Source organism: Corythoichthys intestinalis, chromosome 7 (genome assembly GCF_030265065.1).
Source record: "Corythoichthys intestinalis isolate RoL2023-P3 chromosome 7, ASM3026506v1, whole genome shotgun sequence".
NCBI lineage: Eukaryota > Metazoa > Chordata > Actinopteri > Syngnathiformes > Syngnathidae > Corythoichthys > Corythoichthys intestinalis.
This window is the reverse complement of record NC_080401.1, coordinates 43122962-43150598: the sequence shown is the minus strand read 5'-3', so window position 1 is coordinate 43150598 and position 27637 is coordinate 43122962. Positions and strand designations below refer to the sequence as shown.

At 43.3% G+C, this 27637-nt stretch overlaps 1 protein-coding gene across 2 annotated transcripts in view; it reads left to right on the top strand.

Annotated features, from left to right (window-relative positions):
* Window positions 1-27637, top strand: part of ssbp4 (single stranded DNA binding protein 4) — a 258011-nt gene that overhangs the window by 41604 nt on the left and 188770 nt on the right. For both annotated transcript variants that reach the window (XM_057841125.1, XM_057841126.1), the window contains exon 3: window positions 914-975. In XM_057841125.1, coding sequence (XP_057697108.1) covers window positions 914-975 — 62 coding nt within the window. The remainder of the gene's footprint in view (window positions 1-913; window positions 976-27637) is intronic.

The following is a 27637-nucleotide window of genomic DNA, read 5'->3' as shown; positions in this document are numbered from 1 at the left end:
GAATGCCATGAAAGTAACGTCATCAGCCATCGTGCTGTGACCCAGGAATTTAACGCTTGCTTTCACATACGCCTCGTCCCGGGACTTTCCCTTACATTATACTAAGACGCGACCTGTGAAATGTAAAAGTAATAATAATAATACATTTTATTTATAATGCACTTTACATTTGAAAAACAAATCTCAAAGTGCACATGTCCGTAGAAATGTCCGTGTAATCTCTGTGTCCGTCGACCCGGGAAATTGCTTTCACATACAAGGGCTTCCCGTTTAAATCCCGGGATTTTAACTGTGTTTTGTCGTATGTGAAAGGGGCTATTGACAACTCCGATAGACAAAAGGTGACCAGCAGTGGTTTAGACCATCTGGTACCTGCTAGTACTGTTTCCTCAAAACCACAGTATCTTAGACCAAGAATTGCCCAAAACCGGAACTACCCGAGACAGCATCAACTAGGACCATAAAACTCAATTTGAAAATTCTAAAGATAAAATACCAGATCAGTGCTAGTCTCTGCAGAAAAACATGAGTTTGGCCTATCAGCCAGTCAGAAAATGGGTAAAAACTCAAGGAGTCGATTCTAAGACAGGACCGAGTCCAGTCTTGATTATTAAAAAACTCGTTGCTATCACTTGTTTTTTCTAGTCAAAAACACATCTAGAATACCAACGTTGTCTTCCTTGGTGTGCTGTCATTTGCAGCGCGTGTGCAGAGCAGGTAGCAGGTCCGCAATCACGCTCTAAATCTTATCTGGACACCCAGATAGGTGCTGGAGTTCTTGCTGCTGTGTGAGAGCAGTGGAGAGTGACAAACTTTCAGGAAAAATCCACGATTTTTCTGTTTAAGAACCTAAAGTTTGACGGACTTTCAAGCAATATGAACTAAAACTCCCAATTTCTTGTCTCTCTTTCAGATCCGATGGGAGAAGAACATCACACTCGGGGAACCTCCGGGATTTTTACACTCGTGGTGGTGGTATGTATATATGGCGATCTTATCAAACTATGTCAACACACAATCCCACACATGGCTCACGTTACTACCGTAAGAGTCCTTATTGTGATGAGCCAGAGGAATGCGTAGAAGTGGGGGGAAGGCGGACAGTAATTGCAGGGAATGCTAAGTGCATCATCTCACATATGTTGAAGCACTCTTTGCATCCTGTCATTCACCAGTCAATTCACTTCCTTTCTAATACTATTCACTAAACACTTTACTCCTTCAATGCAGCATTGTCGAGAAAGTTAACATTTTGTATGATTTCTAGTGGGTTTTTGTTCCTTCTATTCAGCCCTTTTTAACAAATGCGCCAGGTCTACTAATGCTTCATAAACAGCGGACAGTGTGTTCTGTTCTGTCTGTCTGGCTTGGGTCAGTGAGCTTGCAGCCTGACACTGTTGTCCTCCACAGAAACAAGTCTCGTTGCCAACCAAGCGGTATTTTTCAATGCAGTTGAACAGTGCAGTGTAATGTGTAGGCGATAAGCTGGTAGTTATGTAATTATCATGGCAAGGCGATGAATTCAGCAAAGATGAAAAGTGTTGTAGTGTATCCTGTGCTTTGTTAACACGCATATTGTCAAGAAAATTGATTATGCGCAAAGGCTTAGTGGCCCGAAAAAACTTTTAGTTTAGGGGAAAAACTTGATTGACTTGAAGTGATTGACAGTGAGATATCATGACAGTGGTATGAACAACTTTTGGAATTTCTCACATTTCTGCATAAAATCCCCATCAAATGTGATATGATCTTTGTCAAAATCACACAGATGTAAAAACAGTGTTTGCTTTAACTAAAACCACCCAAACATTTATACGTTTTGATATTTTAATGAGGTTAGCATGCAAACAATGACCGAAGGGGGAGGGGTGGATAAATAAGTTAACCTCTGCCTAAAGAGACTTAAAGAGTGAAGAAACCATTTTTTACCAAACAATTTAAGGCAGATGTGTCCCCAATCACTGATGAGTGGTTTAATGCTGCCCAGCCCACTATAAAACACACACCTGGTAAGAATTTGAATTTTGACTCTTGATGAGAAGCATTGTCTGATGTGCATCATGGCTCGGTCAAAAGACCTGTCTGAAGACCTGCGATCAAGGATTGTTGATTTGTATAAAGCTGGGAAAGGATACAAAACCATCTAAAAGTCAGGATGTTCATCAATCGACAGTCAGAGAAGTTGTCTACAAATGGTAAGAGTTTAGGACTGTTGATTCTCTCCCAAAGAGTGACCGTCCACCAAAGATAACACCAAGAGTTCGGCGCAGAATACATAGAGAGGTACAAAAGAACTGTAGAGTTTCTGCTAAAGACTTACAGAAATCAATGGCACATTCCAATATCTCTGTGCACACAACAACTATGACCAACAATGGTGTTCATGGGAGGACTGCACGGAGGAAGCCACTGCTGTTTAAAAAAACATTGTTGCTCGTTCAATGTTCGCAAAAAGGCACTTGGACACTCCACTGAAGTTTTGGCAAAATATTTTGTGGACTGATGAAACCAAAGTTGAATTGTTTGGGAGTACCATACCACGTCATGTGTGGAAGAAAAATGGAACAGCTCACCATTATAAACACCTCATCCCCACTGTGAAGCATGGTGGAGGGAGCATCATGATTTGGGTCTGTTTTTGCTACCTCAGGGCCTGGACAACTTGTAATCAATAATGGAAGAATGAATTCAAAGGTTCATCAGGATGTTTTTCAGGAAAACTTGAGGCTGTCTGTCAGGCAGCTGAAGATAAAAAGAGGATGGATGCTGCAACAAGACAATGATCCAAAACACAGAACTTCAGGATGAGTTCAGAAGAACAAAATGCACATTCTGGAGTGGCCAAGTCAAAGTCCAGACTTGAACCCCATTGAGATGCTGTGGCATGAGCTCAAGACAGCGATTCATGCAAGACATCCAAGGAATCTGACTGAACTGCAGCAGTTTTGTAGCGAAGAATGTGCCAAGATTAGTCCTGATCGATGTGCCTGACTGATCTGCGGCTACAGGAAGCCACAAAATATTAAATGTGATGATTCACTTACTTTTTTCCCCCTTTCTGTCATTGTTTGCATACTATCCTCATTAAAATATAAAAACCTATAAATGTTTGGGTCGTTTTAGTTAAAGCAGACGCTGCTTTTTCATCTGTGTGATTTTGACAAAGATCAGATCACATTTGATGGTGATTTTATGCAGAAATGTGAGAAATTCCAAAAGGTTCAGATACTTTTTCATACCACTGTATGTACATAATTTGCTTGTGCTTGGTCATCCGGAGAACATTGTAAGAGCATTAGATTCACATTCTGATCCCTGCCCCCCGTCATGTTACAGGGTTCTCTTACATTTTTTAAAACACTTTAGAAAGCACTTTTTGAGAATGAATCAACACATTTGGAGTATGTCAAGCATACTGTACTGTACTGCCCTCCTAAAAGCATTTCCACGGTTTCAGACCAAAAGCTGAGAAATCCAACTTTACACGAAAGTGAAAATGTGACGAGCACCGAGGAGGAAGAGGCTGGGAAGGGTGCACAAAAAGATGCAGATGAGCCAGCGAGGCTGGAGTATTGGGTGGATTCTCGGCACGGGGGCAGCGAGAGGCGGAATAAGAGGTTTGACAGGAGGGCCGCTTTGTTCGTCATTCACGCTCTTCCCCAAAGCCCCCCCGGCTCGGCTCTGTATAATTAACGTGCCGCTTCATTCATTCATCCTCTTTGGGCCTCAGTGTGTGTTGTCATTGTGGAGCGTGTTGACACGGCTCATAATGGTTTTTAAAAAGCCCGGCTTCTCTCAGCCGGACAGCAGCGGTGACAAAAGCCAAATATACAGTGTATGAATGTGTTGTGAGTGTAGCAGAGTGTGGGAGATGACCTACGGTAGCATTACCCTACGGATTGCTTCACTGTTGAGGGACATTTGGCATCAGGCTGGACAAAAAAAGCATTTTATTGATAAAATTCTGAAAGAAGTTTTATTTGGAAAACTGTCAAAAATCTTGTGTGAGCCATTTGATACTTTAATGGGTAAAAACCCCAAAAGAGAAAACAATAGCATTTATTTGGGGAGATTGGGTCAAAAGAGGAATAGGCTTAGGAAACAAAAGAATAGCCAAGAACTTCCAAGAAATTAAAACTGCATGCAAGAGATTTTATCGGCAATCCTATTTAAAATACGCATTTTTCTATAGGTCATTCTGACATATTAAGCCCGCTATGCATGGCATTTAAAGTCCCACTAAAGGCTGTAATGTAATAAAGTTCAGTCTTTGTGTTTTTTCAGCACAGTAAGGAGATTCACAACCATTTTTGCGTCATGGACCGGTTTCCCGATGTCTCAATTAACAAGCAACAAATACAACCAAATTAGCAGGAGTCATGCACAGGTGTCACTACAGGAAGCCCCCGACTTACGCGATTTTGACTTTATGATGCCTGCGTCTCGCCGTTTTTTTTTTTTTTAATGTTGATTTTTGTGATGCATGCTTTTATTTTGCCGCAGGAAGCGTAGAGAAGGATGTTCTTCTGCAAGCGAGAGCATTTACACACCTGCCCACACGGCAGTGACCGGACACACACACATGAGAAAGCAGCCGAGTGAAGAGGTGACAGCCTGCGCGCACATTTGTTGCTTGTAAAGCATCCAGAGACGCCAGCTGTTTATAACCCCTTTTGTGTTGTTTATTGTGGTCAAATACTTGAGGCGAGTTTATGTGATTGTTTTCGATGATGTGCGGACGCTAACTGATAAATGCTAATCATTTGTTATTGCTTTATCAGGAGCTACTTGTAAACACAAATTTGAATTGCTGTTATTGAAGATTAAACTGATTAAATTTTGATTTGATTTTAGTTTCATTCTGCAAGTGTTGATGTCATGAGCAAGTGAATAAAGTCAGCAAACCACAGGGACATCTGACATTGTCATTTCGGTCCATAGCTCAAAGTCTAGCTTGGACGAAGCTCCAACATCTTGGCGAGGACAGTAGAATGACATATAATACTTGTTTTTGGATAGGTTTTTTTTTTTTAGAGGGTGTTTAGAGGAATTTAAAGAGTTAATTCTGATTTACGCGGAAATCCAGGTTACCTCGCCAGTGCAGGAACGGAACTCGTTTGTAAACCGGGGACTACCTGTATACACAAGTTTTGCTTTTATGTTTTGCAACGTTTGTGTTGTACCTTACAACTAGAGATGTCCCGATCGATCGGGTCCGATCACGTCATTTTCAAAGTATCGAAATCGGCAAAAAAATATCGGACATGCCTTTTTTTAATATATATATATTTTAATTAAATCGTTTTCTAATTGTATTTAACGTTACAGACATAATATGTTACACTCATTCAGAGTCTTTAGTTTAGGCTTAAGGTAGGGTTCACAAATTTATCCCGATAACGGCGGTAATTATTTATTTTTTTTAAATGTATCACGTTTAAATATTTAACGCAATTAATGCATGCGCTGCACGACCCACTCACGCATTGGCGCGCTCAATCTGTAATGGCGCCGTTTTGCCTATATAGAGAGCTAAAAGGCAGCGTAAAATGAGTAGAGCGAATTTTGGCAGCCTTTGGAGCCTTTTTTTAATTGGTTAAAGCCTTACAATCCCTCTCCCTATGATTAGAAATATCGCGGGAAACAATGTGGGGAAGCAAGGTAGTAATTGATCTTTTTCTTAACACCCTAGGTTATTTCCCAACACAGAGAAGATATATCAATTGGTAGCACTGCACACAGTCATGGTTCAACTTCCCATCATGCATTTGAGCATGGCTACAGTATCATTTACTGAAAGCTCAACAAATACACTAGATGGCAATATTGAGTCACAATATACAAAGTCACAATTACCCTTTAAGAATTACAAGTCTTTCTATCCGTGGTTCCCTCTCACAGACAGAATGTTAATAATGTAAATGCCATCTTGAGGATTTATTGTCATAATAAACAAATACAGTACTTATGTACTGTATGTTGAATGCATAAATTCGTCCCAGTTTATTCATTTTTTTCTTAATGCATTGCCAAAATGTATATGATCGGGAAAAATTATCGGGAATGATTGGAATTGAATCGGGAGCAAAAAAAAGCAATTGGATCGGGAAATATCGGGATCGGCAGATACTCAAACTAAAACAATCGGGATCGGATCGGGAGCAAAAAAACATGATCGGAACAACCCTACTTACGACTTCTGTAAAGTTGTTGTAAATTGTTGTTGTCTGCGTAATGGACTAAACATTTGGGCTACCGAGATTAATTCCACTTCCAGTCGCTGCCCTTATGTCTCACCGCCAATCCCATTCTTTGAATAGCCAGAACTATCAAGGCGAACTGCTAAGCTCATCCCCAAACATCCTAATTGTGCGATTTGACCAACACCGATGTATGAAGATTGTTGCGTCTTGGTGGTCGAAGCAACTTCTCAAAATTACAAAGACTGGACATAAATAACACAATTCAGTGTGTCATTCTCCCATTTGTTGAGGATGGGATAGCTTATTGAAGTAAAACAAGCACAGTGCTCCAACTAATTCCCACATAATTCGGCATAATGATTAGTTGTATTTCGAATCTTTTTGTTTCTTTTCTCGTCCCTCAAAACATTGCTTCCTGTGGCGCAAAAAAAACGTTGGGGAGCGCTGACCTAGACTACGTGTTTGATTATGTGTAAGTGGAGAGGAGACTGATGATTAGCCGGGCAGGCCTGCAGTGTATTCAACCAAGCTGAGGGGCGTCTGTCTGGGCCGCGCAGCACGTGGACATGAGGACTCAGGAGGGGGGAGGTGGCATCCCGGGGTTGTCGCGGGGGTCCACCCATTGGACACCAACACCCCCCTACTTCTCTCCTCGCGTAACCCTCCCCCAAAACAAAAGCTCCAGATGGTAGGAAAGCCACCAACCTTCTACATCGCTCCCCCCTACTCCCTCGCAACCTTTGTCTGCAGGCCGGTCCTTTGTTTGCGGAAGAGAGATCCCCGAATGGATTAACTCTTTGCATTGCAGCCTCTTTTGTGTTAAACAGCCAAATCTAAGACCCCGACCCCTCTGTCACCCTTGCCCCACCCCCCCATCCGTCGCCTCCTCAGCATCTCTCTAGGCTGCTCTTGGCCGCCTCTGCGGATGCTTCCTGTAGGATGGCGTGGGGGTGCGTCACTTTAGAATATGGCTGAGGAAGAGAGTGGGGAGGTGTTGGGGGACTGAAGCTTTTTAGTGGGGGTCACTCATCCACATCTGTTGTTATGGGTGGAAGGATAAAGAAAAGCCCTTGTGAAGGCTGCAGGTGTTGATTGTGTCATTAGCTCCTTCTCTATTGGCCACTGCTAGTTGTCTCCTCTTTATCCTTAAATCGATTGCTTTAACCAGTTTTCACTGGCTGGCCACTGAATTCTAAACCTCCCTGAGCACACACCCACACACAATAATCCCATCACAACATGGGAATTTCTAGGTGCCATCACTTTGCATTTTGTGCTGAAACCTTGTAAAAGTCTAAATTCTTAAAGGGATCCTCTATTTTTAAGACAAGTAATTCTTAAAACATAAATGTTAGTATGATAATTTGATATTAAAACCCCTCTAAATGTTTTTGTTTTAATAAAGTTTGTAAAATTATTTTAAGTGATAGGTCGCCATTCTTGTTACGTCACAGTGCGTGACGTCACTGGCCCCGAATGCCGAAATTCCAGCTTGTCACTCGTTAGCTTTCCCAACATGTCGTCAGTTCTACCCTTCCTATTTGAACCAGATCTGAAAAGTAAAGAGCAGGACAGCACTGTCGGTCGTTCACAAGACGAGTTTCAGGGAAAAATGCGTGCAGCAAATACCTGATAAGACAAAAGTTGGGCAAAACTGGTGATGCGAGAGAGTCTTGTTGGGAACTACGGTTGGGAGCGAGAGTGCATGCTGTTGGGTTTCGGGAACTTCGGTTTTATTAGCAGATATTCAAGGTAAGCATATTGCATTTTCAAACGTTTTCCCAATATAATTATGTAGATTGTTAGCATCCAGAGCTGTCGTGTGCTTTACATACAGTACAGGTCAAAGAGCACACCTTGTGTAATCCAGGTCTTGTACATTGTAACGCGTGGTAGCGAGGATACGTGTATAAAAGTACCAGAAAGGGGAGGAGCTTCCATTTATGCACATTTATTCACAAAAAATAATATTTCCACCTTGACCACTCTTCACTCGGGAGCCCAGCAGTACGCAAACACGCATTCCCTGACGAACTCCAAAGGTCCACGTCAGTGTCACTGTAGCATGCCATAGTGCTTTAATTATTTAGTATGATTTGGGGAAAACTCCCACGAAGAATAGTCAACAAAAAAGATCGCAATACTAATCCAAAGCCGCGTTTTTTACTCACTTGAAGATCCAGGAATTTGACCGATCCCATGGCAATATCGCAGCCGCGATTAAGCCGTCGATTCCACAAAATAGACTGATCCGAGGGACCGACGAATAAAAATAAATGGACAGATCCAAAACCACTATTGCAGACGCGATGGGACCCTTACTTGACTGAAGATCCAGAAAAAATGTTCGGGCGCCAGTTGTAACGCGTGGTGGGTAGGATCAGGGGTCGCGTTAACCGAATATTTTCCATTGTTGACCGATTATTTAAAACGGTGACGGAAAAAACTGAAGTCCACCTGTCATTTTGACAGGTTGCAATTCACACCCCAGACCACAGGGTGGCGAGTGAGCATATTAATTAGCTATTGTCTCTCTTGATGCATGACGTCGTTGGCCTTACTCTGGAAACATGTCAAGGCAACTGAGTGTCCGAAGTTTATTCAAAAAGCCCCAAAATGACGATGGTGTTGATAAAAGAGGTGAAAAAACAGGGACTGCACAAGCGGACACGCAATTCAAGTCCATGTGCACCAGGAGGAAGGTGTAAGACTCTGTTCAGGCCACAGCAGGTGAACTGTTAATTTCATTGTTCCATAATGTAGCCTACCTACTGGGGCCACAGTCAACTGTTTTTGTCACTGCGGAGAAAAAGTTACATATTCATCTGCTTGATGTGTGATGGCACGGTGTGGATTCTTTGTGAAGCTTGTTCAGACAGAATATTAATTTAAAATGAATGAAAACTAAATACTATTGAATATGTTGAAGCGGTATGCAATGTTAAGAGTCTTTTTAGCTCGAATTGCTGTGTCCAGCCGCTGTAGCCCTTCTGCTCTCTGTGAACTCTGTATTCAAGCCGGAACGCGCGCGGCTCTTAAGTGTCTTTGTCACGTGACTGTGTCGTAGCCGCTAACGCGCTCGGCCAAATGGACACACAAGTACGGAAGGTGAATTATGCCAAACAAAGGGTCACCACAATGTCATTATCATCATTTTAAAAATTTAAGTGACGGGTAAAAATAGATTATGACCGGATTTTTATGACCCTGTCAGTCAAAATGACAGACAACGAAAAAGTCTAGCGCAACCTCTGGGTAGGATACATGCATACAGGGACCAAAAATGGGGAGAAGCTTCCACTTATGCACATTTGTTCACTAAAAATAATAATTCCACCATGACCACTCACTTTACTCCCCTTTTTTCCATTTGACTGGAAATTGCATCCAAAAGCAGCACATCGTGGCATTTTACTTCGCGAGTTTAGGCAGCAATAAGCAATTGTTGAACACGCTACACATTCGGAAAGATGCCAATGATGTCATCACTGTGAGTCCGCAAACCATGGCGCCAACTAATGGTCAAAATATGGACTAAATATTGCCATTGATTTAACATTTTATGTGTTTCTAACAACATATTTTAGTACAAGAGAACAACTGTGGTTTATTAGAGCCTACATGTATTTAAATCAGAGGATCACATTAATTTCTCAGAAAATTATTAGCTAGTTTTCTGCTGTTCTTGGTTTGGGATATCTTTGTTTGGAAGTGGAATATTAAGCATATAACATATACATCACAGTTCAATACTGTGTTTACATGGTTAGGAGAACAATTTTCAAGGAATTAAAAAAAGATTAGGACAGTGGACCAGTGGCTCGCACATATGCCGTTGAGCTCTGAGGTTGGGGTTTTAAATCTACAGGTTGCATGTGCTCCTACAATTGTTGTGTGGATTTTTCTGATGACCCTTGCTTACTATGTCATTCCAAAATCATTCTAATTAGGTTCATGAATAGGGGTTCATCTATTTTAGCGCCGCCATTGACTGATGACAAGACTAAGGTAAAGTCTCACTGAAAGGGAACGTCATACTTAAAGACTTGTAGGCTCTAATAAGCCACAATTGTTCTCTTTTATTAAAATTTGTTATTAGAAATTAGGGTTTTTAATAGCAAAGTAACAATTTATTTACACATAACTAAACTATTGAACTGAGAGATGACGCTGTTGTGGCCGCGACAGCCGGGGTAAACTTTTCCTTCATCACTGTAATATGTTGATAGGATGATCTATGTCATCCTAGATCCATTGGTTCGCCCTGGGAAGCACATCCTTGTTTGACATGTCATGTCTGGGTCTGCGGGGAATATATGAGTATGTTTGATGTGTGCGGCGCAGTGCAAAGTAGTGAGATTAAAGACGCGTGCTACACGGTGTTCACCCACAATGGCCTGATCATTCTAATATTTATAAGGGTAACAAATACACAACAATCACCGCCTACACAACAATCACCGCCTGTCTCATCAAGATGGATTTTTTTGAGTCTTTCTTTTGTGGTGACCACTACCTCGTGGCGGAGTTCGCCTGGTGAACTTGTGTGGGGCATGTTGTCTTTCCCCTGGGGGGGGGGACTGGTTTGGCCGTGCGCGTTTCCGGCTGAGTCGCGGGACACTGGAGGGTAGCGGGGGACGCGAGCGGCCGAGCACGGTGGCGCGGGCTGTGCTCGGCGAGCAGTACAGACTCAACGGCATCGTCTGCTACACTGGTGGTCCCGGTCGTCCTGCTCGGACTTCCCGCGCCTGACGTCCTAGTCGTCTATTCGGTCGTCTTCCGCCGGCGCCCCGGCCGTGCGGCCCAGCCGTTCGTTCCATTGAATCAGGTTGCGGGTCTGACAAAATGCGCTACATTTACTGCCCTCCAGTGGCCGGTTTTATTGCTTTAAAATGGACTTTCAGCATTGTGCTGTGGAGCTAAGTTGCATCAGAACCTAGAGATGTCTCTTGTGAAAAAAAATGTAAAAGACCTATAAATATGTCTTTGGGACACTGAAACAATTAAAAATTGAACGTATTTATACGTTTTTAGGAGCAAATGAGTTAAAGATTTGTCTGTGAGCCAGATGCAGCTGTCAAAAGAGCCAGATCTTGCTCGCGAGCCTTAGGTTCCCGACCCCTGCTTTAAGGTAAAGTCTTACTTCTCGGACAAATTATATTTAATAAATAAAGATAAAGTTTCCTTTTTTTTCCTTTTTGATCACTCAGGTTAAGCATTTCCCCCCTCTGTTCTGAAACAAAGTTGCCATTTCTCCTTCCACCATATTAACTATAGATGAGAAGGATTAGCAGAATGTTGCGCCGTTAAGCTAGCAAGGTTGTGACATCTGTCACATCAGCACATCAAAGCTATATGGAACCCATGTGTTGTGAGTCACTGTGTCAGCACAATGACTAGCATTGGTAGGGCTGTCAACCTAGAAATTAGTTCTCTTTGTCTACTATAAAGTGTCTTTAAGAGAATAAAGCCAACCTTGCTCATGAGTCCTGAATTTACACCTGTGCAGTTTGACTTCAGTATTTACGACCCTATTGAATTTAAATGTCTGTTTCTTGCTAGCTGTGTGCTAGCTCGCCGCTAACCGAGATAGTTGAAGGGATTATGGTGCAGACCTGCCAAGCTGTGTGTCTGGCTTTGTTTACGTGTGTTATTATAGCGCAAAAGCCCTATTGTAACCGCTGGCTCTGTTTGACCACAGTTAATTGCAAATAATTATCATGATGGCATTTAATTTCAGTTATTGTCTTCTGGATGTCTGAATTCTAATCCCCTGTTGTTATTTTTTGTCAATGTGTTGGTGTTTAGTTAGTTTTTTTGGCCAGTTTTATTACTGCTTTGAAGGAATAAATGAAAGACCTTATAGCTACATGTTTGCATCACCTCTTCAAAAGAGCGGAAAAGCACCTCCCCCCTCCCTATTCCCTTGCAGATCAAATAACATCGCTTTACCAGCCTTGATTCAGAAAGAAGATTGTAAAGATCGGATCATTAGATTGGAATGATTGGATAATTGGATAGAACTTGTACTGTTACAAGGGTGTGTGATTCCTTATCAAATAGCTGATGGTGATTAACTACAAATGTTGATGTATCGGATAATTTTGAGCTGCGTGAAAAAAACAAAATAGGCCTCACACGTATTCGTGGCGTATTGTACGAGTCAGTTCAGCAGCATTAGCTGCCGTTGGCATTTTCTTTGGATTTTTGTGCCCTCATTGAGCAAGAGCCACGACACCCCTTTCGTTTTTTCTCTCCTCCATGCAGAGAAGGATGCATTCAAGTCCGCAAATAATACCAGGAGAATGAAAGTCGATCCAGTGTCAGATGATACAGCGAGGCTGACAATGAGATTCCTCAAGTCAGCTGTTCAAATGGCAATATATATAAGACTTCAGAGGCCAAGAGATGTTATATCACTGCTCCTTAAAGCCTTCACAATGTATGTACCTGTATTATTTGTATATCTTTTTCTGTAACAAACTTGAACCTCCGCATCCCCTTTCATTTCCCTCGAGAGCTGATTGGATTTGCGATGGTCGCGGCTCCCTCATTGCTCCGGCGCGGCAGCAATCTCTTTAACACCGACACAGAGATATGATAATGTACACTGACTTTATTGTCAAGTGAGGCACACACTTACATACACACACAGCTTATGTGCTCGTCAAGCTCTCTGTCTTAGAGGGCACCCCTGCGCTTGCTGAACGCCTCAGGGCACCAACTCTGTCGTTTTATCTATAAATACTCTTACCACTTCTATTTTAGTTCACATTGTCACAAGTCTGAGAGGTTAGTGCTAAAGGTTGGAAAGTGCTGTTTTTTTAATGCCTTTTATTTTTGGAACTTTGATTTTGGAACCTGTTTTGTTCAAATTGCCCTCAAATAACATGTCATCAAAATGAATTGAAAGAAGAAAAGCTCAGAGATACAGTGGAAAGTTTGAGGTCGAATGTAATCTCTCCTGGGACGCTGCTTGAATTCCAATTTATTCATATTTGAGAGTCAGACCCAGAGTCAGATTGTGACCATCATTGAGCATCTATAAACTGCACAGTCGAAAGGAGGACATATTATTGGAAAATGTAATTTTTAATTATTCGTATACAAATATTTACGTCTCTGGACTACGTGCCTGCTAGACAAATGAGTAAATTGTTTATCTGCCTATGTCTTTAACTCATTTGCTCCCAAAAACGTATAAATAAGCTCTATTTTTAATTGTTTCAGTGTCCCAAAGACGTATTTATACATCTTTCACGTTTTTTTTTTTTTTCATAAAAGACATCTCTGGGTCCTAATTCAATTGAGCTCCAAAGCACAAAGCTGAAAATCCATTTTACAGCAATAAAACTGGCCACTGGAGGGCAGTAGCGCATTTTGTAAGACCCGCAACCCGATTCAACAGCAACGAACGGCCGGGCTGCACGGTCGGAGCGTTGGCGGAATGATGCCAGGCGGCGGACGACCGAGCAGAACAACCGAGAGGACGCCCGGGATGCCAGGCGCTGGACGACCGAGCAGAACGACCGGGACCACCAGTGCAGCGGGCTCGCCGAGCAGACCCCGCAGAGACTCAAAAAACATCATGAGACAGGCAACGATTAGGGAAAAGTTAACCCGGCTAAAGCGGCGACAACAGCGTCATCTCGGCCACAACAGCGTCATCTCTCAGTCAGTTATGTGTAAATAAATTGTTACTTTGCGATCAAAAGCTCTATTTGTCTTGTTCTTTATATTTTGTAAAAGAAAAACATTTGGATGTTTTGGATGTAACTCAAGCAAAAAATAGCTGTGTTAAAGTCAAAGTTACGTTTGAAATGTAAGCTTTCACAAAAAGCTCAATTTCTCAGTTTTTTCATCAGAAATTGGAAAATTGCTCAAACTAAGCTATTTTCTAATGCTGATTTCTAAAGAATCGAAAAAGATATGAACCTACTTTTGTATCTGCTGAAAAAGAGAGTCTAATCTTTCTTTGGGTGGGTTCCATGTTTATACAGCAATAGAACAGAATTTTCTGTGGGCCTTGCAAAATCAGTCAAAATCCAGTAAAACGGCCGGGAGCGAAGGGCCTTGCTCTGGTGAAAATGGCTGGGAGTGAATGAGTTAAGCGACCTATGACACACACACAATAACTGCATGAATTATAAGGGAGGCTTGGAGAAGAGAGCAAGAAATCCTCACTTCATAACGAGCAAGAGTTCGGTGGATAATGAGAAAAAGGACTTCAAACTCTTTATAGCCACTCACAGACACACAAGTTTACCATAAGACTAAACACAAAATAAAGAGAATTTCACTTTGTGAGTTTAAAACAATCACATTGGCTTGCCCAACCACATTCTGTTTAGCTTTATGCTAACTAAAAAAGCTAAACGCTGATAAAAAAATATCAGTGTCAAGGTGTCAGGGGCAAAACCATCGGGAGGCGATGAGCGATGGCGAAATGGGAAAGTCATCGCCATTGAGCTGAAAGCCAAGACACTGGGTGCGATGCGACTCCAGCGGCAAGCAACAGCGTCTTTTCTGAGCACCAACAACTTCCCGTACTGCTGCTTTTTTATTTATGCCCTGGAAATCGTGCCGAAAGGTATCATAAAGTATGTACTGATCTCACGAACACTGCTAAAATGATACGCTCCTCCATATTGACTTTTTTTTTTTTTTTGCTAGTGACGAGCAATGTTGAGAGTTTTTTTGTTTTTTTACCCCCAATGTTGACAAAGTGTGGCATTTGGATGCCAATTTGTGGGTTGGCCAGTGTCCTCGCAGGTCATTTATCGATATATAAAGCTGTTGCTGATTGGTTGTAGTGTTAGGCGACAGAAATAGACCATTTCCTATTTTCTTATATAGTGTTGCTGGTCCGCCGCGTGTGCACGTGTACCTGTACGAGCGCGAAATTTCACGTGCACGAACGTCGCGTGTCGCTACGGCGCAAGAGGGTTGGCGATTTTCGTCACGTCGTGCTCATTCCATTGAAAATGTATTGAACGCGAGCGACATTGCTTCCTGTGTGTTTTGCCCCTTATATGCACAGGATAGATGAGAAAAAAAATGGTAAAGAAACATAGGCTTATAATATAACAATATTTTTTATCACCTGGAAAAACAACTCTTTTATCTTCAGCCTACTTATACTGACTGTCTTCATCCATGGCAGTATGTCTGCATTATACCACCTCCAGGTGGCTGGGAAGCATACACCAGAAGGAACAGAACAATGTCAATTGAATTATAGCAAAAATGTTGCAATAACTATTACATTCTTGACAATTTATTCAATTATGTTGTATGCTTTTAGAAAATACAATGTCACTAAGTGCGAGTTTTGTGATTAAAACTACATTACAAACGGTCTTGTTTTTGGGGGGGCATGCTGGAAGGAATTCATGGGATATCCATTCGTGTCACAGCATAAACATGGACATATAATTATTTCATTTTATTTTTTGGGACAAGTGACTATTTATAGTAAATAAAAAAACAAAACCTTCACCCGATAAAGACCTAGCATTCAGATACTGTAAGTGGATATAACATTTCGGGACTTGTAAGTGTGGCCCACATGATGTCCACAAACTGTATGTGGACATCAGGACTCAATTATATTTAAATATAGTGTACATATATTTTTTGCTATTAATAATTATTGTATTTACAGTGAGGAGCAGAAGTATTTGCATCTCTTGTGAGTTTGCAAGTTCACCCACTTAGAAAATAGGTACGGGTCTGAAATTTCAATCATAGATGCATATCCAATTATAGAGATATAATGTAAAAAAAAATCTGGAACTCACATTGTATGATTTTTAAAAATAATTTATTTAATAATTATAATTTACTGGGGTTCATGATTATTTGTACTCCTAAGAAAATCAGTGCTAATATTTAGTGCAGAAGCCTTTGTTTGGATTTACAGAGGTCAGATGCTTTCTGTAGTTCTTCACCAGGTTTTCACAAATGGAAACAGGGATTTTGGCCCATTCCTCCACATAAATATTTTCTAGATCTGTCAGGTTTCGGGGCTGCCGTTGAGAAACACGAAGTTTCAGCTCCATCCAAAGATTTACAATTGGATTAAGGTCTGGGGTCTGGCTAGCCCACTCCAGACGCTGATATGCTTTTTACGCAGCCACTCCTTGGTCAGCTTGGTTGTGTGCTTTGGATCATTGTCATGTTGAAAGATCCAGCCACGACTCATCTTCAAGTCTCTGCCTGGGAAAAGGAGGTTGTGGCTCAAAATCTGACGAAACATTTCACCATTCATCCTCTGCAAGTAAAGTTTGCACCAAAATGTTCTACTTTGGTCTCATCTGACCACATGACTTTCTCCCATGACCCCTCTGCATCATTCAGATGGTCCATGGCAAACTTCAGACGTGCCTTCACATGTACTGGCTTCAACAGGGGAACCTTGTGAGCAATGCATGATTTTTAAATCATTGCACTGTAGTGTTCTTCTGGCAGTAGCCTTTGAAACTGTTCATCCAACTCTAGATCATTGACCAGCTCCTGCCGTGTAGTTCTAGGCTGAGCCCTCACTTTTCTCATCATGGGTGATGCCCCACGAGGAGAGATTTTACATGGAGCCCCAGTCCGAGTTAGATTATCAGTCACGTTTAGCCTTTTCCATTTTCTAACAATTGCTGCAACTGTTGTTTTATTCTCATTATTCTCACCAAGCTGCTTTCCAATTGTCCCAAAACCTTTTCTAGCTTTGTGGAGCTCAACAATTTTCTCTCTGGTGTCTTTCAAAAGCTCTCTGTTCTTGCCCATGGTAGCAGTTGGATTATGACTGACTCTGGGTGCGCAGGTGACAATTATGAGCTCAAACGGGTGGTGGGTGGGTGATTACTCATGGGGTAAAGGTGGACTTTTATTTTTTCAAGGTAGACTGACAACTCTTTGAGTGTGATAATTATTGCTGATGCTGATTCTCAGGGGTACAAATACTTATGTACCTGAGTAAATAACAAATAAATTATTTAAAAATCATACAACGTGAGTGGATTACATCTCCATTAGTCGAAATGTATCTATGATTGAAATTTCAGACCTCTACGTATTTTCTAAGTGGGTGGACTTGCAAAATCACAAGGAGTGCAAATACTTTTGCTCCTCACTGCATTTATCATATATTATTTGTATATATTTTTTTCACAAAGTAATACTATTATAAATGAAGAAAATGATAATAAAATAAAATTAATCAAATGAATATGAATAAAAGCAGAACTACTCTTCGGTTACTGTACAGTCAATTTCTATATTATTATTAGGGCTGTCAAACGATTAAAATTTTTAATCGAGTTAATCACAGCTCAAGAATTAATTAATCGTAATTAATAGCATTTCAAACCATCTATAAAATATGCCATATTTTTCTGTAAATTATTGTTGAAATGGAAAGATAAGACACAAGACGGATATATACATTCAACATACTGTACATACAGTGGGGAGAACAAGTATTTGATACACTGCCAATTTTGCTGGTTTTCCCACTTGCAAGCCATGTAGAGGTCTGAAAATTGTATCATAAGTTCTCTTCAACTGTGAGGGACGGAATTCAATACAAAAATCCAGAAAATAACATTGTATCATTTTTAAATAATAAATTTGTATTTAACAGCATGAAATAAGTATTTGATACATTTCCAACTAGTAAATATTTTGGCTCTCAGTTCTTTTTTAAGAACCCCTCCTGTTTTCCACTCATTACCGGAAGTAACTGCACCTATTTGAACTTGTTACCTGGATAAAAGACACCTGTTCACATGCTCAAACAAACAAACTCCAACCTCTCCACAATGGCCAAGACCAAAGAGCTGTGTAAGGACATCAGGGATAAAATAATAGACCTGCACAAGGCTGGGATGGGCTACAGGAAAATAAGCAAGCAGCTTGGTGAGAAGGTAACAACTGTTGGAGCGATTATTAGAAAATGGAAGAAGTTCAAGTTGACGGTCAATCTGCCTCGTTCTGGGGCTCCATGCAAGATCTCACCTCGTGGGGCATCAATGATCATGAGGAAGGTGAGGGATCAGCCCAGAACTACACGGCAGGACCTGGTCAATGATCTGAAGAGAGCTGGAACCACAGTCTCGAAGAAAACCATCTAAAACACATTACGCCATCATGGATTAAAATCCTACAGTGCACGCAAGGTCCCGCTGGCCATCTGGATGATCCAGAGGAGCAATGGTAGAAGGTCATATGGTCGGATGAGACCAAAATTGAACTTTTTGGTCTAAACTAGGCTTGTTGTGTTTGGAGGAAAAAGAAGGATGAGTACAACCCCAAGACCCCCATCCCAACCGTGAAACATGGAGGAGGAAACATCATTTTTTGGGGCTGCTTCTCTGCCAAGGGGACAGGACGACTGCATCGTATTGAGGCGAGGATGGATGGGGCTATGTATCGCCAGATCTTGGCTGACAACCTCCTTCCTTCAGTGAGAGCCCTGAAGATGGGTCGTGGCTGGGTCTTCCAGCATGACAACGACCCAAAGCACACAGCCAAGGCAACTAAAGAGTGGCTCCGTAAGAAGCATCTTAAGGTCCTGGAGTGGCCTAGCCAGTCACCAGATCTGAACCCGATAGAAAATCTTTGGAGGGAGCTGGAAGTCCGTGTTGCCCGGCAGCAGCCCCAAAACCTGAAGGCTCTGGGGAAGATCTACATGGAGGAGTGGGCCAAAATCCCTGCTGCAGTGTGTGCAAACCTTGTCAAGGACTACAGGAAATGTTTGGTATCTGTAATAGCAAACAAAGGTTTCTGTACCAAATATTAAGTTAGATTTTTGTGATGTATCAAATACTTATTTCATGCAATTAAATGCAAATGTATTATTTAAAACTCATACAACGTGATTTTCTGGTTTTTTGTATTAGATTCCGTCCCTCACAGTTGAAGAGAACTTATGATACAAATTACAGACCTCTACATGCTTTGCAAGTGGGAAAACCAAGACAATCGGCAGTGTATCAAATACTTGTTCTCCCCACTTGTAAGTACTGTATTTGTTTATTATAACAATAAATCAACAAGATGGCATTAACTTTATTAACATTCTGTTAGAGCGATCCATGGATCGAAAGACTCGTAGTTCTTAAAAGATAAATGTTAGCACAAGTTATTGAAATGTTATATTAAAACCCCACTTAATGTTTTCGTTTTAATAAAATTTGTAAAACTTTCAATCAAAAAATGAACTAGTAGCTCGCCATTGTTGATGTCAATAATGCCACAATGGTGCTGAAACACTTCGCACCCAAGCGCAAGCAGAGGGCGACAAAACATCAAAAAACACGAGTAACAAGTGCACATGACACTGTGCTGTCATTTTAATCTGTTTGAGCGGGGCATGTGCGTTAAATACTGTCATGTTTATGTGCCTTCTCAGTTCTTTTCTTTCCTTTCCAGCACATTATGCAGCTGGATGGGCGGGGCTGTGCTGCACACCTGTGGCACATTTGGAGCGCTCATTATTTAAGGACTCCTGTCACCGTCTGCGAGTGTCGGACTATTGCATTTGCTTGTTACCTGCTTTGCTTACCGCTGTGTGCTCATCGTCACCCTTGGTGCTTCCCGACATTCTTCGATCGTGTTCTGGTTTGATCTCATTTACCTTTGTATTTTATTGGGATTTTGTAATTATAATTTTGTACTGTTATATTCACGCCATTTTGGCGTGCTCTCTCAGTTGTATTTTCTTACTCGCGTTTTCTAGCGTGCTCTCTCAGTTGTATTTTCTGACCCGCGTTTTCTAGCGTGCTCTCTGTTGTATTTTCTTACCCGCGTTACTTAGCGTGCTCTCTCAGTTGTATTTTCTTACTCGCGTTACTTTGGCGTGCTCCCTTTGTTCTCGTTTTTTGTAATAAATACTTCTAATTTCAAAGTCTGTGTTTGGATCCATATTGTAACATAACAGAATAGTCCGACCATGGATCCCACAGATTCTGAAAGTACTCGTCGTGTAATCGCCTGTCACGGTCACGTGATCAGCCAGCACGAACAGTCACTGCGTGAACTAGCAAACGCGATCGGCTCGCTAATTACAGGAGTAGAAAAGATGACGTCACCTTCACAGTCTTGTGGCATAGTTGACGCTGCGGTGGCGCCCGATCAGCTCCCTCCCTCTTCGATGGGTCCGCCGGCGTCCTTTCGGGAGCCGGTGTTGCCACACCCCCATCGATATGAGGGAGAACCCGGTGCTTGCCGACAATTTTTGCACCAGTGCTCCCTTGTTTTTGACCAACAGCCATACACATTTGCGAGTGATAGCTCCCGTGTAGCATATGCCATGAGTCTCCTCGCCGGTAAAGCTGCTACGTGGGCCATGGCGGTAAGCAACTCTACACCCACGATCCGTCAGTCATACGAGACTTTTAAGACTGAGTTTATGAGGGTTTTTGACCATCCGGTTAAAGGCAAGGAGGCAGGCAGCCGCCTGCTGGATTTTTTTCAAGGCGATCTGTCTGTGGCGGACTACTCCATTCAGTTCCGCATTTTGGCCGCGGAGTGCGGTTATGGCGAAACGGCTCTGTGTGGTATTTTTCGGCGGGGGCTGTCGCCTGCTGTCAAAGATGAGTTGGCGGCCCGGGATGATTCATCGGGTCTGGAGGACCTGATTTCTCTGTCCGTGCTTTTGGACAATCGTCTGAAGGAGCGCGAGAGGGAACGAGCCATGGAGACTCGGGGACGTCGTTGGCCTTCGCCGCGGGGCGGCCCGACAGCGGACCGTGCAGATGGCTTCGTCGAGCCGTCATTTGTCTCCACGCCGACGCGGGGACCAGGCTCGACAGGAGTGGAGCCTATGCGACTCGGTGGCGGTCGTCTTTCTGCAGCGGAGCGACGGAGACGGATGACAACGGGTTTGTGTCTGTACTGCGGCTTGCCGGGGCACCATGTCGCCGCCTGTGACGCGATCCCTTCAGGTCGCCTCGGATCTTCGGCCGCTGGGGCTCCCCTCGCCCGAGGGGGAACGAGATTCAGGCATGACCGCAGTCCATCGAACGAGTTGCCTCGCGACAAATTAAATGAACCAATACACCCTCGAGGTGATTTGAGACTGCAACTGCCGGGAGAGGTGTCATATAGTGGGATTAATTTTAGGTTTACTGCTTTAGTTGATTCGGGGGCGGATGACTGCTTTATAGACCGAAGTGTTGTTGACGCTCTTAAATGTCCGTTGATAAAACTAGCTCGGCCTAAAAAGGTTTTAGATCTCGATGGGCGACCCCTGGCGGACGTGAGATTTATTACGCCTCCGCTCAAAACAAAGCTTTCCGGTAATCATTTTGAGATCCGTAGTTTTTTAGTGATGCCGTGCAAGTCGGCTCCAGTTGTACTTGGGCTCCCCTGGTTAAAAGTGCATAACCCTAATATTGATTGGGCCAAGACACAAGTAGTGACGTGGAGCTCATTTTGTTATGCGCACTGCTTACGTTCTGCATGTTTACTTCCTGGTCAAACGCAGGCGGCCATCGAGCCGGTCAATTTGGAGAATGTTCCGGCCGAATATCATGACCTCCAGCACGTTTTTAGCGAAGAGCGTGCCAAGACCCTGCCACCGCACCGTCCGTACGACTGTGCAATTGAATTATTGCCTAATGCCGCGTTGCCTAGCTCTAGATTATACCAGGTCTCTAAACCGGAACAAGAGGCAATGAGGGAATACATCTCCTCTTCCTTGGCTGCTGGCCTTATTCGCCCGTCATCTTCTCCTTTGGGGGCGGGGTTTTTCTTCGTCGGCAAAAAAGATGGGGGTCTTAGGCCGTGTATCGACTATCGGGGTCTCAACGAGATCACTATCAAAAATAAATATCCGCTGCCGTTGTTGGATTCGGCTTTTGCTCCGTTGAAATCAGCCACAATATTCACCAAATTAGACTTGCGCAGCGCTTACCACTTAGTCAGGATTCGTGAGGGAGACGAGTGGAAAACCGCTTTCAAAACCCCGCTCGGGCATTTCGAGTACCTGGTCATGCCTTTCGGCCTAACTAACGCACCTGCTGTTTTTCAGAGCCTCATAAATGATATATTGCGTGACATGCTAAATGTGTTCTGTTTTGTTTATTTAGATGACATTCTGATATTTTCTAGAAGCCTGCAGGAACATCACCAACATGTCCGCATGGTTCTGCAAAGACTACTAGAAAATAAACTGTTTGTCAAAGCTGAAAAGTGTGAGTTCCACCAAGGGTCAATCCAGTTTCTTGGTTTTATTGTGGAAAAAGGGCAGCTACGACCTGACCCAGCTAAAATTAAGGCAGTAGCAGAATGGCCGACTCCCACTTCACGTAAGCAATTACAAAGATTCCTTGGGTTTGCCAATTTTTATAGGCGTTTTATCCAAAATTATAGTATGAGGGCTGAGCCCCTGACCAGGCTGACCTCTAACAAACGCCCCTTTGTGTGGTCTCCAGTGGCAGAGGCCGCATTCGTAAGTCTTAAACGGGCATTCACGAGCTCGCCCGTCCTTGTCCATGCTGACCCAGATCTTCCTTTTGTGGTCGAGGTTGACGCGTCGAGTTCCGGAGTGGGGGCAATCCTGTCCCAGAGGTCTTCAGTCGACCAGAAACTGCACCCCTGTGCCTTCTACTCCCGCCGCCTCACCCCTGCCGAGGCGAATTACGATGTGGGCAACAGGGAGCTGCTCGCTATAGTCCAGGCTTTGCAGGAATGGAGGCACTGGTTGGAGGGCACAGAGGTACCGTTCCAAATACTTACCGACCACAAGAACCTGCAATACCTTCGGGCCGCCAAGCGTCTCAACTCACGCCAGGCCCGTTGGGCATTACTCCTGACGCGATTCAACTACGTGATCACTTACCGTCCAGGTTCAAGAAACGGGAAGCCCGATGCACTTTCAAGGCTTCATGAGCCAGCGGGGGAGGAGCCTTCGGAGGAGCCTGTTGTTCCTGGAAACCTGATAGTCGGCGCGCTACGCTGGGAGGTCGAACGGCTTGTGGAAGAGGCCCTGCAAGGCGTTAAGGTGCCTGGAGGCTGTCCTGCTGGCAGGCTATTTGTTCCGGTTGCTCAGCGTGCAGCAGTGCTGAAGTGGAGTCACACTTCAAAGTTCGCCTGCCACCCGGGTGTGTCCCGCACATTCTTCCTACTTTCCCAAAAATTTTGGTGGCCAGGTATGAGAAAGGACGTCATGGACTATGTTTCTGCTTGCTCCGTCTGCGCTCGGGGCAAGGCAGTCCACCGTGCTCCAGCAGGACTCTTGCGTCCCTTGCCTGTTCCATCTCGCCCTTGGTCCCATGTTGCACTTGACTTCATCACTGGCCTTCCACGCTCCAGGGGTCATTCCGTCATCTTGACAGTGGTGGACAGATTCTCCAAGATGGTACACTTCGTCGCTCTCCCAAAGTTGCCTTCGGCTCTGGAAACCGCTGACTTGCTGGTAACGCACGTGTTTCGGACTCATGGCATCCCGTGTGACCTCGTCTCCGACAGGGGCCCCCAGTTTGTCTCCCGGGTTTGGGCAGCGTTCTGCAAAGCCTTGGGGGCCACGTCAAGTTTGTCTTCTGGTTACCACCCACAGTCCAACGGGCAGACTGAACGGGTCAACCAGGAGCTGGAGGCCGCCCTCCGTTGCGTCTGTCACCTGCACCCAGCTTCCTGGTCTTCACACCTCCCTTGGGTGGAGTACGCTCACAACACCCTCGTTTGCTCAGCCACCGGGAGGTCACCTTTCATGACCGCATATGGGTTCCAGCCGCCGCTATTCCCGTCTCAGGAGGCCGAGGTCGTTGTGCCATCTGTCCAGGTGCACCTGCGGAGAGCCCATAGGGTCTGGAGAGACACTAGGGCGGCACTTGTCCGCACGGCAGCCCGCAACCGTCTGATTGCTGATCGCCATAGGAGACCCGCTCCAGCTTATCGTCCGGGCCAGATGGTCTGGCTGTCGGCGCGGGATTTACGCCTTGCTGGGACTTCTAAGAAGCTAGGCCCTAGATTCGTGGGCCCTTTCGCGGTGGACTCTGTGGTGAACCCTGTCGCAGTCAGGCTGAAGCTTCCCAGCTCGATGAAGATTCACCCCGTTTTCCACGTCTCGCTGCTCAAGCCTGTCTCCACCTGTCCTCTGAACCCTCCGCCAGTGCCTCCTCCTGCTCCTCGCATAGTCGACGGTGGACCAGTGTACACGGTGCGTGTCATTCTCGATTCCAGGAAGAGGGGTAGGGGGGTGCAGTACCTGGTCGACTGGGAAGGTTACGGCCCTGAGGAACGTTCCTGGGTACCCCGCTCCTGGATTCTCGACCCGTCACTTCTGCGGGATTTCCACTCCCTCCATCCGTTGAAACCAGGTGGTCCGCCAGGGGGCGTCCGTTGAGGGGGGGGTTCTGTCATGTTTATGTGCCTTCTCAGTTCTTTTCTTTCCTTTCCAGCACATTATGCAGCTGGATGGGCGGGGCTGTGCTGCACACCTGTGGCACATTTGGAGCGCTCATTATTTAAGGACTCCTGTCACCGTCTGCGAGTGTCGGACTATTGCATTTGCTTGTTACCTGCTTTGCTTACCGCTGTGTGCTCATCGTCACCCTTGGTGCTTCCCGACATTCTTCGATCGTGTTCTGGTTTGATCTCATTTACCTTTGTATTTTATTGGGATTTTGTAATTATAATTTTGTACTGTTATATTCACGCCATTTTGGCGTGCTCTCTCAGTTGTATTTTCTTACTCGCGTTTTCTAGCGTGCTCTCTCAGTTGTATTTTCTGACCCGCGTTTTCTAGCGTGCTCTCTGTTGTATTTTCTTACCCGCGTTACTTAGCGTGCTCTCTCAGTTGTATTTTCTTACTCGCGTTACTTTGGCGTGCTCCCTTTGTTCTCGTTTTTTGTAATAAATACTTCTAATTTCAAAGTCTGTGTTTGGATCCATATTGTAACATAACAAATACCTCAAATATTTTAACGTGATTAATTTTTAAAAATTAATTAGCGCCCGTTATCGCGATAATTTTGACAGCCCTAGTTATTAATATTTTTTAAATTTAACAGTTTTTAACTCATTGCCTACCATTGACAATGCTTGACGTCCAATTCATTTTAAACTAGGAGGTGTGGCTGTCGGTGCTCATGTTTAATGGCCATTGACGGCGCTAGATCTCCAATCCATTTTGACTGGTGGAGATGGCAGCAATCATTCGCTGCCGGAGATGTTGCGACGTCAATGGCAGCCAATGAGTTAAAAGGGTTTCTTTTAAAGCACGGGTCCCCAAACTTTTTCCTGTTGGGGCCACATAACTTGTCCCTTCTCTGATGAGAGGCCGGGGTCAGTTAGTAACAGAAAAAGTGTGACGATTGCAGGAGTGGCTGAATGTAAAAATGTATTGTTTTTCAGAAAGCCACAATCAAATAACCCTTTTTGGATTCTTTACGGAACAAAAGTAAATAAAATAATAATATATTATATTATAATAATAATAATAAATAATAATAACTAAAAAAGAGGGTTAATTTGGCTGGGGATCCCTCTGTGGGTGTGTGGTATAAAGCCGGCGACGCTATGGAGTTGTGACTCCGATCAGAGAATCAACAGGGGACGTTCAGGATTTATTTGTTTCCTTTAATGATGATGAAAGGAGTATGAGATTTATTTTGTTGTATTGTGGTTTCTGTGAATACAAGATAACCATATAACATGTCATTAATATAATATATAAAACCTATAAATATATACTGTATTATAAACATATCTAAATTACCAGGAACAACATTAAATATAATATAAATGAAATACACTGCTTACATAATGCATACAATGCTAATCATTCACAATAATGAACTTACACATTAAGCAGGAAAATAACTAACAATTTAGATAAGTGAATTGGCAACAAACAAAATTCAGCCTCCACCATGTAGCCAAAGGGGCCAACGATTAGCATTAGGGATTAGTGCTAGCGGCTAATGGTTAGTACACAGCGGCTAGCGGTTTGCTCGTGGCGGCTAACGACTACCAGGGACCCTATGCAGGTAACTCATCTGCCAAACGTGTTTATGCACTGCCAAGGCACAATTCTGCAATATACCCACCTCTCTCATTCGCACACAACACTTGGATTGCCACTAAACAGGACGGCAGCTTGAGGAATGAACCGCAGGAAGTGAAAGGAGGAAAAAGTGACTAGTGTACTCTGGCAGTGAAGGGTGGAGAGACAGTAACTCATGCGCGCCAATGAAGGGAGGAGAGAAAGTGACTCGTGCACGCGTCGCTTTTCTTAAAGGGCCAGCGTAGTAACAATTAAACTAAAGCACAAACATGCAATGAGGCTTTCCAACAATAAGACTATTGATTAGATAGATAATAACCAAATAACCCTCTCTGGGTTCTTCACAGAAAAAAAGCCAGGAAATAAATAACACTATTGGGGAAAAAAAAAAAATCAAAATGCTCTCTGGTATTGTTCAGCGGGCCGGACCAAATGTGGAGGCGGGCCGAATACGGCCCGTGGGCCGTAGTTTGGGGACCCCTGCTTTAAAGGGTTAAGGACATCTGTAGAAGGCTTTATCAGGCCTGACAGACCCACAGAATAGTACTTATTTGGAACTATTTTTAAACAACACAACCTATTTCCTCTTGCTCAACAGTTGGACATTGAAAATCAATTGGACAAGAATGAGACCGACTTACCAGGTACTTGATCTCGGTGTAGTAATTAAGGGCCTGCTTAGAGCGGGACCCCTCCTGGACCCCCAGAGACATAGGATTGGTGCTAATGAACTAATATTGCAACGGCTGATTGGACACTAAGTAACTCGATCGCAGCTGATTGGTCGATATTGCGGGTTGTAAGGCCAGGCAGGGTGGGACATTAGGTGACCCTTTTCTGCTTCCTGTCTGGGGACTTTTTTTTTTTTTTGCATACCACGTAGTAGGAAAAAGACTGATACTTAATACTTGGTTTATATAAAATGAATTAATACAATAGATAAAAAAAGTGAGTATGATGAAAATGATTTTGGAGAATACAACAAGCTGAAAGAATATTTTTTTTATTTTAAGTCTTTTTATGTACAATGCAACCTGACTAATTTCGTCAAAAATGATTATTTGAAATACTTATGTGATAAAACGTCAATTGAGCTAAGCATGTTTGTGGAGTGGATATACTTTAAAAAAACACACAGAATACGAGTGTGTGTTTGTGTTAACAGTGGTATTACATTAGCTTCGATCACAGTTATGAAATTCAATTAAATGTTACATCTAAGCCGTTTGTGTTCCCTGGTGTGCAGAGGAATTGTTTGTTATTTTCAGTTTTATGTCTTATCTTTGCCAAATGCCATTATATTAAGCGCATGATACAATATCTGCTGTGCCTTTTTAATACATTCAGCTTTTCCTTTAATGTGTGTCTGTTTGCATGACGGGAACATGAAACTCTGATTGCACTTAATAAATAAGCCTAAGAAGGTACT